Source organism: Equus caballus, chromosome 27, assembly GCF_041296265.1.
Source record: "Equus caballus isolate H_3958 breed thoroughbred chromosome 27, TB-T2T, whole genome shotgun sequence".
Taxonomy (NCBI): Eukaryota; Metazoa; Chordata; class Mammalia; order Perissodactyla; family Equidae; genus Equus; species Equus caballus.
In genome coordinates this window covers 23,436,984-23,453,372 of record NC_091710.1, presented here as the reverse complement: position 1 = coordinate 23,453,372, position 16,389 = coordinate 23,436,984, and the positions used below count along the sequence as shown (strand labels likewise).

General features: G+C 35.6%; 1 protein-coding gene across 49 annotated transcripts in view; it reads right to left on the bottom strand.

Annotated features, from left to right (window-relative positions):
* The window catches only part of ADAM32 (ADAM metallopeptidase domain 32), a 237,553-nt gene that overhangs the window by 181,632 nt on the left and 39,532 nt on the right, over nt 1–16,389 (bottom strand). For 47 of the 49 annotated variants that reach the window (XR_011433231.1, XM_070252977.1, XM_070253004.1 and 44 more), the window contains 4 exons: nt 14,067–14,128; nt 11,305–11,380; nt 6,247–6,323; nt 4,828–5,005 (listed from right to left, as the gene is read on the bottom strand). Coding sequence is in view for 48 of the 49 variants with exons in the window: in XM_070252977.1 (XP_070109078.1) it covers nt 4,828–5,005; nt 6,247–6,323; nt 11,305–11,380; nt 14,067–14,128 (393 nt within the window). In the remaining variant the exon portion in view is untranslated. The remainder of the gene's footprint in view (nt 1–4,827; nt 5,006–6,246; nt 6,324–11,304; nt 11,381–14,066; nt 14,129–16,389) is intronic. The other 2 variants (XM_070253001.1, XM_070252980.1) reach the window with 1 other exon arrangement.

Here is a 16,389-nt window from a genome sequence, read left to right as displayed (position 1 = left end):
CCATATAAAGTATCTCCTCTGACCACAATGGAATGAAATTAGCAATCAATAACAGAAAAAAAAAATTGGAAAATTAAAAAATACATGGAAATTAAACAAAACATTCTTAACCAATGGGTCAAAGAAGAAATCATAAAATTGAAAGTATTTTTATTATAAATTTTACTTTTGAAACAAATAGGTTTTATAGGCTATTTTTGCAGCATACAATTCCCACTCCCCATGTTTAATACAAAATATACAATGAAGAGGTTTTTTGTTGTTGTTTTTAAACCAAAAGTTGACTAGCAAATATTGTTTACTCACCCACTATGAAAAGCAGGTTAGCTCTGACAACATAATGGTAAATCAGTCAAACTGTCACTGGCATTGTTTTGTTTTGCTTTTGCTTTTTACCTTTAACCCCCTTCACCCATTTTGCCCACCTTCTGCCACCAATGCTGTCTGTGGAAACCACAAACTTGGTCTCTGTATCGAGGAGCTTGGTGTTTTTTCCTTTAGGTTCCACATGTAAGAGAGATCATATGGTATTAGTCTTGCTCTGACATTATTTCACTTAGCATAATGCCCTTGAGATCCATCCATGTTATTGCAAATGGCAACATTTCATTTTTTTTAAGACTAAATGATATTCCATTTTGTATATATATATACACCGCAATTTCTTTATCCATTCATCCATCAATGGGTACTTAGGATGTTTCAATATCTCGACTACTGTAAATAATACTGCATAGAACATGTGGTGCACACCTTTTCAAGTCAGTATTTTTCTTTTCTTTAGATAAACACCCAGAAGTTGAATTGCTGATTCACATGGGTAGTAGAAGCTGAGTCACAATCTCATCATAAACTCTAGCCCCAGAAGGGTGATCCACAATCAGGAAGGAATTGAAAACCCCAGCTTCTCCCTAAGGAGCGAATGGTTTGAACCTCATATCTGGCACCTCACTGTTAAGACTTGCACCTGAGAGAGGAGCACCCAAAACGTCTAGCTTTGATGACCAATACTGCTCGCATCCACAAGATAACAGATAAACAGTTCTTAAAGAGTTTGCACGTACAGACTTACCAACCCCAGGACCCAGCACAAAGGCAGCTGACTAAAAAGAGCCCAGACTTTCTGTGAGAGGCTTATTTGCTTATGTTAAAGCATCAGCCTGGGGAGGCATCAAATTTAACACAATTCAGGGGCCTACTGAAATACTCTCCAAAGACGAGGCAGGAGGGTACAATCTTTGAGCACTCCCTCTTCCTTGCTTCAGGTTACTACTATCTCTTGGAAAGGAGGTTTACACTCAGCTGGCACCCTAACTTTTGTGGCTGCCACCCAGAGGACATCAGTAGGTCACCTGGTTCCTGTGGCCAGTGAGGCTTAGCTCCCAGTTCCCACAGGACAGCAACAGAGAAAGAGTTCTTATCTGGCTACGAGCCCCAGAGCACAGCAGAAAGCAAATAGATTGAGTAGCCCAATCTTTCTGGGAATGTAAATGTAAATGGATTAAATTATTCAATAAAGAGAAAGAGTGGCTGAATGGATATAAAAACAAGAGTCATCTATATGCTGCCTACAAGAGACTTGCTTCAGATGTAAGGTCAATCACAGACTGAAAGTGAAGGAGTGGAAAAAGATATTCCATGAAAATGGAAACCAAAAGAAAGCTGGGGAAGCTATACTTCTATCAGACAAAACAGACTTTAAAACAAAGACTAATAAGAGATAAAGAAGGTCATTATATAATGTTAAAGGGATCAATCCAACAGGAAGATATAACATTTGCAAATATTTATGCACCCAACATAGGAGCACCTAAATATATAAACAGACCTAACGGGGGAAGTAGACAGCAATACAATAATAATAGGGGACTTTAATACCCCACTTTCATCAATGGATAGACCATCCAGATGAAAATCAATAAGGAAACATTGGCCACAAACAACACAATAGACCACACTATGTATTATCATACACTATGATCAAGTGGTGAAACATTTCATCCGAAAGCAAAAGAACACACATTTTTTTCACACACACATGAAATACTATCCAGGATGGATCATAAGTTAGGAAAAAAACAAACCTTAATAAATTTAAGATTTAAATAATATCAAGCGTCTTTTCTGACCACAATAGTATGAAACTAAAAATCGATTGTGAGAAGAAAACAGAAAATTCATAAATATATGGAGATTAAACAACATACTACTGAACAACCAATGGGTTAAAGAAGAATTCAAAAGAGAAATAAAAAATTCCTTGAGAGAAATGAAAATGGAAATACTACATACAAAAACTTGAGGGATTGACAAATTGAAATGGCAAGCAATAGGATATATTGGATTATATGAAGAAGCCATTTGGTATAAACCTATTTTGGCCTGACTTTGTTTTTTTCCAAAAGGACCTGACTGTGGCCATTGAGCATGCATTGTATATCTGCTTAGACATTTCCTAAGACAAGAACAAAGGCCCTTGAGATTAAAAGTGCAAAGTCCCTCCCCTTCCCAACATTGGCATTTCCTTAAAGATTAAGCATCTTTCCTTAGGCTGGGAACTGATTGTAGAGCTCACCTGTGACCACCCGGCTCGAGACAACAGAGCTGCCACGCTGCTGTGTTCACCGAGACAGCAGACCTATCTGCTGTTTCCATCAATCTCTGTGCCGACAGAGCAGTCTCATGACTATTGTAAAAGGGACACTTCAATCATATGTGAAGCATCCTCTTTAAGGGTATATAACCACCTTGGATGACCCCATTTCTTTGGAGTGCTCTGTTCCTTTGTGGAAGGACTCTCCCGGGTTATAATCCTCACATTTTAGCTCAGAATAAACTCACCCAAATTTTCATTCATAGATTGGTTATGGATTATTTTCGTCGACAGGATGCAGCAATTCTAAGAGGGAAGTCCATAGCAATAAATGCCGACATCAAGAAAGATGAAAGATTTCAAATAAACAACCTAACTTTATACCTCAAGATGCTAGAAAAAGAAGACCAAATGAAGCCCAAAGTTAGTAGAAGGAAGGAAACAATAGAGACCAGAGCAGAAATAAATGAAATAGAGACTAAAAAGAAGATAGAAAAGATCGAAACTAAGAGTCACAGGGAAAGAAAATTAAAAGCCAATAGCCCTGAACAAGACACAAAAATTCTCAAGTTATTAGCAAATCAAATTCAATAATACATTAAAATTATCATACACTATGATCAAGTGGTGAACGTTTAAAGTCGACATATATAAAATAGTAAATCTTAAAATTTCTCATCACAAGAAAAAAAATTTCTAACTATGCTGATAGATGGTAACTAGTTATTGTGGTGGTCATTTCACAATATATACATATATCAAATCATTATGTTGTACACCTTAAACTAATAAAATGTTATATGAAAATTATATCACAATAAAACTGGAAGAAAAAATTTTAGCTATAAATTTTTAAAAAGAGTCACAGATCTAGGCGTTAAAAGCAAAAGCACAACCAAACACAAGGTGTCCCACCCTCCTCCCCTATATCCACAAAAATATGGTAAAAAAATATCTGAGGGGATCTGGGCAGAGCACCAACACTGTCTACCATACTGGGTAATCCAAGCCACTGTCAATTACCCTCCTAAATCCTTAGAAGGAAAAGAAAATTTTTAGTATTCAGTTAAAATTTCATTTTAAATTATATGCCTATATCTGATAGCACTGAATACTTTGGTGCTGCACATACATTTCATAGTCCATTTCAGTCCTCTATTATTTTGGATATAGGATTAGAAGCTATAACAGAGACATAAAAATAATGGTGGCTTAAACAATACTGGAGTTTATTTCTCTCTCACATTAAAGTCTGAAGAGGTATGGTGGTTTGGTCTTGTAAATGCTTCAGGAGTGAGGCTCATTCTACCTCACTGCTCTGCTACGTTTGGTACCATCCTCATCCTTGTGAACTATGATGTATCAACATGTCCACACTGCAGTCAGCAGGAAAGGGAAAAGGAAAACAGGATAAGCTCCCTTCCTTGAGAATTAAATGCAGATGTGACACATATTACACCTGCTCACATGTCATTAGCCATAACTAAAAGTTATGGCTTTATTAGCCATTAGTTATTAGCCATAGCTTTGTCACATGGTGCCAAATGGATGCAAGAGAAGCTGAGAAATGTAGTCTTTTCCTACATGCTCACCTAAATTCTGAGGGTTTTGTTTGTTTGTTTTTTAACTGACAGATGATGGGTAGAACATGTACTGGGACCACTAACACTGCCATATACCTCTTGTTCAAACTATGCATATTTATGCCACTTCTACTGGCACAAAAATTTTCTCCTTCACAATTACTTTAATGGAGACTAAAACATGCAGTTATGCAGGGTATACATGGAACAATTTACACGGCCATACATGACAATCTTGTTTACCACATTTCAATTATATCTATATTTTAACTAATGTTGACTCCTTGGTTATGAACGCAACATTTATAAATATTGACTTTATTGAATAATTTCCAGGAACATAGAGACAAAAGCAGGAACTGAGATTTTAAGCTTATATTGAATACACACTGGTTATTTTTTAGAAAGATAAGTATGTAACAGACAAATAAGAATTAAAATAAAACTGGTCATAAAAAGAAAATGATAGATTGTTGCAAGAAGAAAAAGGTGATGTATGTTTAAAGGAAATTGTAAGGTTAAGAAAAGGCAAGCATGGTCTCAAGGAAAGGATATTTGCTACAGCTATACAACAGGTAATAAATTCATTTTTAAAAATAAGTTAAAAGCAATAACTGCCTTGAAAGTAGTAATAAAGCATATACAACTCACTTTTTCACTTATAAAAAAGTTATAGGCCCTTGGGTTTTGTTCTATGCCTCGGTTATTTTCAGTAAGTACTGCAAGTCCATTGTTTTCATTCCTTAATTTATAAAGAAGATGCTGAAATTCCTCTGTATATTCCAGAGGCTCGATTCCATAAGAAACATTTTCAAATTGCAGTATTCCTCTGTAAAATTAAGGATAAAAATGTAAGTGCTTGCAATCAATTCTATATCATAAAACTCTGACAGAATCCAAAAACAACAAAGAAGATACAGAACATTTTTGAGATCAGTATTTAGACCTAAATTCTTTATGTTTTGGCGATGACTCTGAAGAGACAAAATATCTTCCCCAATCCTCAAAACTAACTTCTCATTTCATTTTCTTTATAGTTATAAATACAGCAGAAATTATGTAATCCATCGCTAGGTATACAAGTACACAGCATTAAGTGGTCAAATAATTCCCCTGTCCTTCAAATCAAGACTTAATGAAAGCAATAGTGAATAGAAATTTTGATGTATTTTTGTCTAGTTTGCACTACTTTTGAAAAATGATTACATTGCTTGTATAACAAAAGGACATACAATAAGGAATCTCATTTATAAAAGTAAAATTTAACAGTAATTATGAAAACGTTAATTTTGTTTATGCACATAATATGAATAAGAAATTAAAATCTTAGATTTTAAAGAGTAAACAACTTTTATAACTATTCTCCCCTGAATACAGGTAACAGTTCAAGTGACTACTCCCTAAAAACCAAATTTCAGAGTTCCATGTAAAAAGCACTGAGGAACATTTCTTTGTAAAAACAAGGATCCTACACTGCAAAATGAAGGTGAAAAATTTACTGACAGAATCGAAAACTCTAAGCACTAAGGAGGAAACTCTACAATTCTTAGAGCATTTAAAATAGTGATATTACTGGAAACATATGAGCACTATATTAATAATGACTTGTTAATATAGAATTTGCCTTCTCTCTCTGAAGACAATTTTCCTTGAGAAAAAGCATGCCTTGTTTATCTTTATTTATATTTATATCAGCAAACACTAGGCTAGTAGCTGGTACATGGTACGTATCAAAAATACTCTATTTGCTGAAAAAATAAGCTTTCCTAAATTTAGTTCCTCTAACTTTCTATAGTCAAGCACGATCAATCCTCATTTATATAGTCAAGAAAAAAAACAGATATAGAGCAAGGAGATCAGGAAATCTAAACCTTCAAGGACATTAGAAATGTGTCTGGTCAGTGAGGGAAGTGAGGAGAAATAAGAAAAGAAACACGTTCAGAGGAGTATACCACTGAATAATCTCCACACGGAATCCTCTTCCAGCTCCCACTTAGTATAAACATAAATTCACTGCAGCCAAATATCACAAATATGGTGATCGCATATCAATGATAGAAAATACATAACCTCAGTCCAGAGCATGTGCTGAGTGTGACGACAGAACTTGGATATCCTTCAATATGTCCCTGGTAGTAGCATTGAGTCTAGGAAAGAATAAAAGTGAAGTGGTTACTTAGGAACTGACAAAACTTTCTAATGATTTCCTACTTTTATACTTAATAGAACTTTCTGAATATTTTTCACAGGCTACGTGGTTTATATCAGTATGAATACTCAGAAAAAAGTCTCCCCATATTTCCCGCTTTCGCTATACTAACTACTCTTTTCAGATTAATACTTGAGATTATTATTTTACACCCTGCTTCCAAAGCATTATCTATATTTTAAGTAAAATTATTTTATAATATATAAATGTAAGTCATCAATTAAAAGGCAAAGACTGTGAATCTGAGGTTTTTAAAAATCTAAAATTCTGCTGAAAAGATATATCTAGTATTTAAGGGCAAAGGAAGATTGAAGAGCTGGAAATAGATATACCATGCCAACACAAACCAAAAGGAGGATTCTGAAGCTATGCTAACCCAGGAAAGGTAGACTTAAAGGCAAGAAACATCACTAGTGAGAAAGTATCACAATTTCATAATGATAAGTTTCAAATTCACCAGCAAGATATAAATATGACAAATTTGTATTGACTTAACAATATAGCTTCAAAGTATATGAAGCCTAAATTGAAAGAATAATAAAAAGAGAGAAATGCATAATCATAGTAAAAGATTTTTGAACATACATTTCTGAGTAACTGATAAATCAAACATTCAGAGCATACAGAAGATTTGAACAGCATGTTGATAACTTAATATAGGTAGAATACTATACTCAAAAATTGTAGAATACACTTTCTTTTTAAAGAACATGCAACATTTACAAAAATGAAACCATATTCTGGGCCATGAAGCACAACAACAAATTTTAAAGAACTGAAATCAGACAAAGTTTGGTCTCTGACCACAGTACAATTCAGCTAGAGAAATGGTAAACATCGCCACAGAAAAAAATGGAAGATTATATGATTTCCAAAGATTCAACTGTGCTATAAATTTTTGTGAAATCAAGGTAAGATTTCTTATTAACACACTGCTTTATGTTGGAACTAAGAGGAGGATAAGGACCAAGAAAAGGAAACTTATGGTCCTATCCAATACATCCATGAAAAAACATGATGTCAAATTTAATATCTAAACAAATTTTTATTATATGCTAACTATGTGCTAGGCATCTTTCTAAGCAGTAAGGATACATCGGTGCATAAAACAGACCAAAAGCCCTGCCCTGTTTAGTCAAGGACTAGTAAGGTGGTTTTGAGCAAAGACTTGAATGACATAAGAGAGAAAAACATGTGGGTATCTTGGTAAACAGAAAGCATATGGGTCAAAAGACATAGGAAGTGCAAAGTTCTTCAGTGACCCAGGTTCAGTTCCCAAGCGTGGATCTACACCATTTGTCTATCAGTGGCCACACTGTATAGTGGCAGCTCACATACAAAACAAAAAAGAAGATTGGCAGCCGATGTTAGCTCAGGGCAAATCTTCCTCAGCAAAAAAAAAAAGAAGAAGAAGAAGAACAAAGAGATCCATGTGGCTGGAACAGATGTGCAATGTAGAAAACAACAGGAAATGAGGTCAGACAGGTAAAGAGGACCAGATCATATAAAGTTTGTAAGATAATGAAATGACTTTGGTTTTCACTTTGAGAGCCACAGGAGGTCATCCAGTGGAGGGTTCTCAACAGAGAAGCACATGATCTGACTAGGTGTCAATAAGATCTATCTGGTTGCCATGTTGAGAATTGACTAAGGAGATGGGCAAGCTGTGGAACTAGGGAAGTTTTTCAGGAAGTTATGGCAATAATCCAAACTAGATATGATGTTTACTTGTAAAAGGGGTGGTATCAGTGGATGGAGACAAAGGAAGAAGGTGGATCTGGATATAACTCTGAAGGAGAGAATCCATAAGATTTATTGATGGAGGGGAAAGGGGTAAAAAAAAGGAAAGATTGTCAATCCAAGGACACCACAAAAAAAAGAAAATTGCAGGCAAAATATCCCTTATGAACATAGGTGAAAAAATTCTCAACAAAATATTAGTAAGCTGAATTCAACAATACATCAAAAGGATCAGACACCACAATGAAGTGGGATTTATTCCAGGGACGCAAGCATGGTTCAATATCTGCAAGTCAATCAGTGTGATACACCACATTAACAAAATGAAGAATAAAAATCCCATGACCAACTCAATGGATGGCAGAGAAAGCATATGACAAGATTCAGCATCCATTTATGATAAAAACTCTGAATGAGTATAGAAGGAAAGTACCTCAACACAATAAAGGCCACATATGATAACACAGCTAACATCATACACAATAGTGAAAAACTGAAAGTTATCCCTCTAAGAACAGGAACAAGACAAGGATGCCCACTCTCACCACTCTTATTCAACATAGTATTGGAAGTCCTTGTCACAGTAGTTACTCAAGAAAAAGAAATAAAAGGCATCCAAATTGGAATGAAAGAAGTAAAACTGTCACTTTTTGCAGATGACACGATACTATAGATGGAATACATAAAGAATCCACCAAAAAACTCTAAGAACTAATAAGTGAATTCAGTAAAGTTGCAGGATACATAATTAACATACATAAATTGGTTGTGTTATATGAGGGAATGAACTATAATTAGTTTTTGGGTGGTGAACATGATGTAATCTACACAGAATTCAGAATATATTATGATGTACATCCGAAAGCTATATAATGTTATAAACCAATGTTACTGCAATTAAAAAATAAATGTTAAAAAAAGAGATTGGTTGCATTTCTATACACTAATAACGAACTATCAGAAAGAGAAATTAAGAAAACAATCCCATGTACACTTGCATCAAAAAAAATATCTAGGGGCTGGCTCCATGGTGCAGCAGTTAAGTGCACATGTTCTGCTTCGGTGGTGGAAGGTTCGCTGGTTCGGATCCTGGGTGCAGACATGGCACCGCTTGGCAAGCCATGCTGTGGCAGGCATCCCACATATAAAGTAGAAGAAGATGGGCACAGATGTTAGCTCAGGGCCAATCTTCCTCAGAAAAAAGAGGAAGAAAACAGTTAGCTCAGGGCTAATCTTCCTCAAAATAAAATAAAACAAAATATCTAGTAATAAATTTAGCCAAGGAGGTAAAAGACTTGTACTCTGAAAACTGTGAGACATTGATGAAAGAAACTGAAGGTGACACAAATAAAGTGAAACATACACTGTGCTCACGGATTGGAAGAACTACTGTTAAAACGTCCACACTACCCAAAGCAATCTACAAATTCAATGCAATCCATGAAAATACCAAGGGCATTTTTCACAGAACTACAACAAATAATCCTAAAATTTGTATGGTACCACAAAAGATCCCAAAGAAGAACAGCCAAAACAATCTTAAGAAAGAACAAAGCTGGAGGAATCACATTCCCTGATTTCAAACTATACTACAAAGCTATAGTAATCAAAACAGTATGGTACTGACACAGAAACAGACACATAGATCAATGGAACAGAATAAAGAGCCCAAAAATAAATCCACGCTTATATGATCAATTAATCCATGACATCAGTCTTAATGATATTTTCTTAGATCTGTCTCCTCAGGCAAAGGCAACAAAATAGATAAATGGGATTACATCAAACTAAAAAGCTTTTGCACAGTGAAGGAAATCATCAACAAAACAAAAAGACAAATGGGAGAAGATACTTGCAAATCATATATCTGATAATGGGTTAATATCCAAAATATATAATGAACTCATAAACTCAACATCAAAAAAAATCCAATTAAAAAATGGGCCAAGGACGTGAACAGACATTTTTCCAAAGAAGATATACAGATGGCTAATGGGCATAGGAAAAGATGCTCATCATCACTAATCATCAGGGAAATGCAAATCAAAATCACAATGAGCTATCACCTTACCCCTGTCAGAATGCCTCTTATCAAAAAGAAAAAAAAAAACAAGTGCTGGGGCCAGCCCTGTGGCCCAGCGGTTAAGTTCATGCACTCCACCTTCAGTGGCCCAGGGTTTCGCCAGTTCGGATCCTGGGCGCAGACCTGGCACTGCTTGTCAAGCCATGCTGAGGTGGCATTACACATAGCAGAGACAGAAAGACCTACAACTAGAATATACAACTGTGTACTGGGAGGCTTTGGGGAGAAGAAGAAACAAACAAACAAACAAAAGCCTGGCAACAGATGTTAACTTAGGTGCCAATCTTTAAAAAAAAAGTGTTGGCAAAGATGTGGAGAAAAGGGAACCCCTGTGCACTGTTGGTGGGAATGTAAATCAGTGCAGCCACTATGGAAGACACTTTGGAAGTTTCTTTAAAAATTACAAATAGAACTACCATATGAATCAGTAATACCACTTCTGAGTGTTTATCCAAAAAAAAAAAACAAAAACATTAACTCAAAAAGATATATGCACACCTATGTTCATTGCGGCATTATTTAAAATAGCCAAACTATGGCAACAACCTCAGAGCCCACTGATGGATGAATTGGATAAAGAAGACATGGAATACTACTCAGCCATAAAACAATAATGAAATCATATCATTTGCGACAACATGGATGTACCTTGATGGTATTAGGCTAAGTGAAGTAAGTCAGACCAAGAAAAGCAAATAACATACAATTTCAGACATATGTGGAATCTAAAAAAACAAAACAAATGAACAAACAAAATAAAACAAAAACTCACAGAGAAGAGAGTAGTGGTTACCAGAGGGAAGGGGGTGAGGAAGTGGGTGAAATTGGTGAGGAGGATCAACTGTATGCTGAAGGATGGTAACTAGACTTGTGGTGGTGATCTCTTTGTACTGCATACAGGTGTTGAATTATAAAGCTGTATGTCTGAACCTTACACAATAAAAAAAGACTGGGAAAGTCTAATAATGGTAAAAATGAGGCAATAAATGGATCCCCTAATTATATCCCCTCTGACTACAAAGTCCTCTGTATTAGGAAAGTATTTTCAGTGTAAAAAGTTTTAAAAAATCTGTAAAACAGAGAACTTAAACCTTACCTGAACATTTGAAGAATAAGAATTCATAGATCCTTCTTTATACAAATAAGCCATAAAATTATGTGCTAAAAAAAATCTGCATATAAAAAAGAGAGGTAATTTAAAAAGTTATTCTTTTTGAAACATATAAAGCAGCAGTCAGCAAACTAACACCCTCAAACACCTCGGTTTCCATAAATAAAATTTTGTTGGAACAGAGGCAGACCCATTCTGTTATGTATGGCTTATGGCTGCTTTCATGCTACAACAGCAGAGTGGAGTCATTTTGACAGAGAGAGTATGGCCCTCAAAGCCTAAAATATCTACTATCTGGGCCTTTAGAGAAAAAGTCTGTCAACTCCTGACAAAGGTAGTAGTTTCTTTTGACGTATATGTAATTTTTATTCAAAGCAATGTGCAATTACTCAAAATAATTTTCGTATATTAATGGATTCCTTTATTAAGGAGAAGGGACTACAGGATGAGAGAAAAGCATTTTAAAACTTACAAAAATATGAAGTGGATGTAGGATTACAAGAGTTTATTGTTCTTTCCTCCTTTCTAAATTTTACTACCTTGCCTATGTATTACCTCTATAATGAAGTGGAAGCGTGCTGTGTGAACGTCATATTAATCTGATCATAGGTACTGAAACTACAAGTCTAAGTTCAACCTTCTCTGGTAGAATTGCTTGTACTTAATATTCTATTTTAGTTATGCTTCTTCACCTTGTGCTCACTCCTCAATCCAATGTAACATAACTAGACCACTCAGACCAGCTTCTGTCAGGAATCTCCCACTAAAAGTGATCTCATATAGCTTACTAATGACCCTGTAGTCGTCAAATCCAAAAGGCAGCTTGAAGTCAAGTAAAACTACTCTGATGCACTTCATATTGTTGACCACATTCCCCTTTTTTAAATCATCTACTCTTCAACTTCAATCATACCATTTCTTTCTGATTTCTCTCATAACTTTGTCTACTTTTGTAAGTCCCTTCAATCCAGATCCTTGATTCTTTCCTTAAATGTTTTCATGGCATTTAATTCTGGGTTGTTTTTCCTTCTGGCCTTTTATAACCCTCACCTTTATAGATGCATCTTGTTCATTCATGGTGCTTCGTTTATACCTATATAAAAAGACGGCCTTGAAACCCACACCTCTTTCTCACGTTCTAAACTAAATCTCTCAATTGGACGTTTCTCCTGGGATATCCGACAAGTACTTCATATCAAAGTTCTCCACAAATGAGCCCATAGTTCCCCTGACTCATACCTGTTCCCCTTCTCTTTCAATGCCCCCACCAATTCTCTGCCACCACTATCTCTAATCTGTTAGGTAATCTTTTTCCTGCCACCTCAGTATGCCTCAAAAAAGAAGTCCCCACCTCTACACAGTCATAGTTCTGCTTCTCATTATTTCTCATATAAGCTATTTGCAATAGCTTCCTAATTGTCTTATGCTGTTATAATCATTATGCAGGTAATTTCCTAAAACAATATACACATGCTCTATCCATCTCCCAAGCTCCAGTCCAAATGTTTCACTGTTTAGAGTCCTGATAAGATGTTCAAATGCAATGTGAGTTTTCTCATTTTCCCTCTTATATACTTGAAAAGTTCTTTGGGTTGTTATTTACCATATTCTTCTTCCCTTCTGTCTAAAAGAATTTAGGATTAGGTTAACTCTTCTTTTACTCAATGCCATTCTTTGGCATCTTACACAATTAATCACTGTTTACACACCTCTTTTTAAGAAACTTCTCTTCAGGGCCAGCCCGGTGGCACAGTGGTTAAGTTCACACATTCCTCTTGGGCCACCCGGGGTTCACCAGTTTGGATCCCAGGTGCAGACCTACACACAGCTTGTCAAGCTGTGCTGTGGTAGGCGTCCCTCATATAAAGTAGAGGAAAATGGGCATGGATGTTAGCTCAAGACCAGTCTTCCTCAGCATAAAGAGGAGGATTTTGTGGTAGATGTTAGCTCAGAGCTAACCTCCCCCCCCCCAAAAAAAAAGGGAAAAAAGAAACTTCTCCTCAGCTAAAAAAATTAATTTCTTCTTTCTTAAAAGCATTCATCTGAGCCTCCTCTTTTTTCTTTGTCTTAGAATGGTTTTGAAAAAGTTATTTAAGCTTACTACTTTCGGTTTCTCACAATTTGCCTCTCCCTAATACCATGTAGTTCAGTTTTACTCCCAAAATTTAACTGAAACTATCCTGTTGCAAGTCACAAATTACTTCCAAGCCAAGCTTTTTCAACTGGGTTTTCATCAGAGAATGAAACCCTATGGAAAGTTATTTTGATTATTTTCTCAATTCCCTGAAGGATGGCACATAGCTAGTACTATTTTCCATAAACTTCGCCAGCTCTCACAATAGTGTATGATCTAATTTTCTACATTAAATCCCTTATTCCACATCCCTGCTGGTGGCCCTGCCTCCCTGATAAACCCTAACTGACAGAGTCAGTTACAGGTTTACTTCTTGTTGTGATATCCTGTCCTGATTATAAAGGCCCTGCTGATTCTGCTAAGTTAAGACTGTATCGATTTTTCTTCAGGAGGTGAGTCACTATTTTTTCCGTTCCTAACCACCCTAAAAAAAGACTACTTGAGGCATTAAGACCAAAAATTTAATTAATTCACAGGAGAGCGTCTATTCATCTGAAACAACTAAAAATGTTAATAACAACTATATTCGTAATTTTTAATACTCAATTTTTATTATAAGTAAACAAATTCATATAAATAAAATAAAATGGAAAACTAAAGAATAAAAAATTACCTTTGCTTAAGGTGCACAGTATATGGTTTCTCATCTATTGGAATAATATAGGATATCTGTTCCTAGAGAGTCCAGAACAACTGAGAGTGAGGACAAATGTAATAGAAGAAGCAAAACAACAATTTTACATCAATTAATCCTTTCAAACAGTGCTTAAAATTTGTTGATTAAAATGTCTCAGACTACGTAGGATTTAAAATCTGCAACAATATATCAAAAATTATAATGTATTATATAAGCCATTCTTACTATTTCCACAAAAATAAGCCCAACCTAAGGGTTAAAAATCTATTTGTCACTGAATTTTAAACTCTTCTGAAGGAGAGACTGTGTGTTGTCCTGCAGTGTCTATCCAGATGGAGTCACTGGGAGAGTAAGGTATTCAATATCAGTGAAGTTCACTCCACTAGGCACAAAAATTATTTATTTTAACCATTTTACTAAAATGTATTGCCCGTTTCCTATATTTTCAAACAGAAGATTACTGAACAAAATTTGGTATTGTTTCTGACTCTATCACTACTGTTCTCAAGTTAAAACATGGAGAGAAATAAGCTGTAACATCAGTAGGTCAGTGAACCTGACTGATGAGATTTTATCCAGCAAAAGAGAACATATGCAAAACAAGAGTTAGAGCATCATGAAAAGAAAACTTAGAGCACATAAAGCCCAAAAAGACACAAATATCAGAACACAGAAAAGATGAGCATTCCAGGATCTGGGAAACTAAGAAGCAACAGGAAGACTATACAAATCAAAATAAGAATAATGCAGGTTGTTAAAGGGTTTAATGAACGGTCAAAACTGAAATAGGAAGGTACCGTCACTGTGATAAGTCAAGTTGCTTTCATGTGCCCCCTGCTGTGATGTGATGAGAACAGTATTTAACTCTGCGGTAATCTTCCACAAAACTCACAACCTCAGTCTAATCATGAGAAAACATCAGAGAAATACAAATTGAAGGACGCTCTACAAAATGTCTGACCAATATTCTTTAAAATTGTCAAGGTCATGAAGAAGTAAGGAAAGACTGAGAAACAGAGCCAAGCAGACTGCGGAGACAGGACAACTCACTGCAAGGTAGGATCCTGGACTGGATCCTGGAACAGAACAAGGACGTTAGCGGAAAAACTGGTAAAATCCAAATAAATCCTGAATTTTGTTAATATTAATACATCAATACTAATTTCTTAGTTTTCACAAATATAATGTATCAACATAGTTATATAAGATGTTGACTTTAAGGGAAACTGAGTGAACATATACGGGAACTGTGGAGCATCTCTGCAATTTTTCTGTAAATCTAAAATTATTCCAAAATTGTAAAACTTTATCTTCTAAAAAGTAAAATCAGAAATAAATTGAAGACAGAAGCAAAACAGGTATATGGGAGACATAAGACAGCAATACCACACATGAAAATCCTGACACTGAAGCAGCAGCGTGTCCTGGGGTTCAAATTTGCATTGGTGAGAAAATAGCCCCTTACTGAGCCTGATCTGAATATAACTGAACATAGACCCTGGAGCATTTTTATCTCTTTTTCTTTTTTGTGTGTATGTGAGGAAGATTGGCCCTGAGCTAACATCTGTGCCAATCTTCCTCTATTTTATGTGGGTTGCTGCCACAGCATGGCTTGATGAGCAGTGCTAGGTCCATACTCAGGATCAGAATCTGTGAACCTCTGGCAGCCTAAGTGGAGCTCGTGAACTTACCACCAAGCCGCTGGTCAGCCCCATCTTTTTTAAGTGGATCTGCTGAGCAAGTTCTCCTAAGTTGTTCTTGGATGAATATTTTTCTCAAAGCAAAAACTTAATGATCGTTAAGATGTTAGTGTACCAGACACACTTCCTTTAACTGTCCTTTCACTAGCATGAAATGCACTCTATTTGCAGACTATGTAGAGAAAATTAGCTAGATCTTTAAAGAATGTACAGGAGTTGATTAACGAAAGTCATAAGAGAATTTACTGAACAATACTGGCAAATTTGTGTTTTAATTTTTAATAACAGACTTTCGATGATCAAGAAATTCTATCCCTTCTGGAACTTCCCCCATATAATATTTCAAATAAGTCTGCCAGAATGTTATTTGCAAAGTGTTCTAATAATTTCAATAGTTTCAGAAAACACTTTTCCCTATCACCTGCTCGTACAGTTCCAAAATCACTCCCTTCACGAAATATATTTTAGTAAATGTTTGGAAGCCCTGTAGATCTTTAAGCATTTGGGGACTAAGAAGAAGTAGATTGATCTGAATTTACAGTGACCTACATTGGCAATTTATCTTTCTGTTTCACAAAACTATGGACTAGTTGGATAGC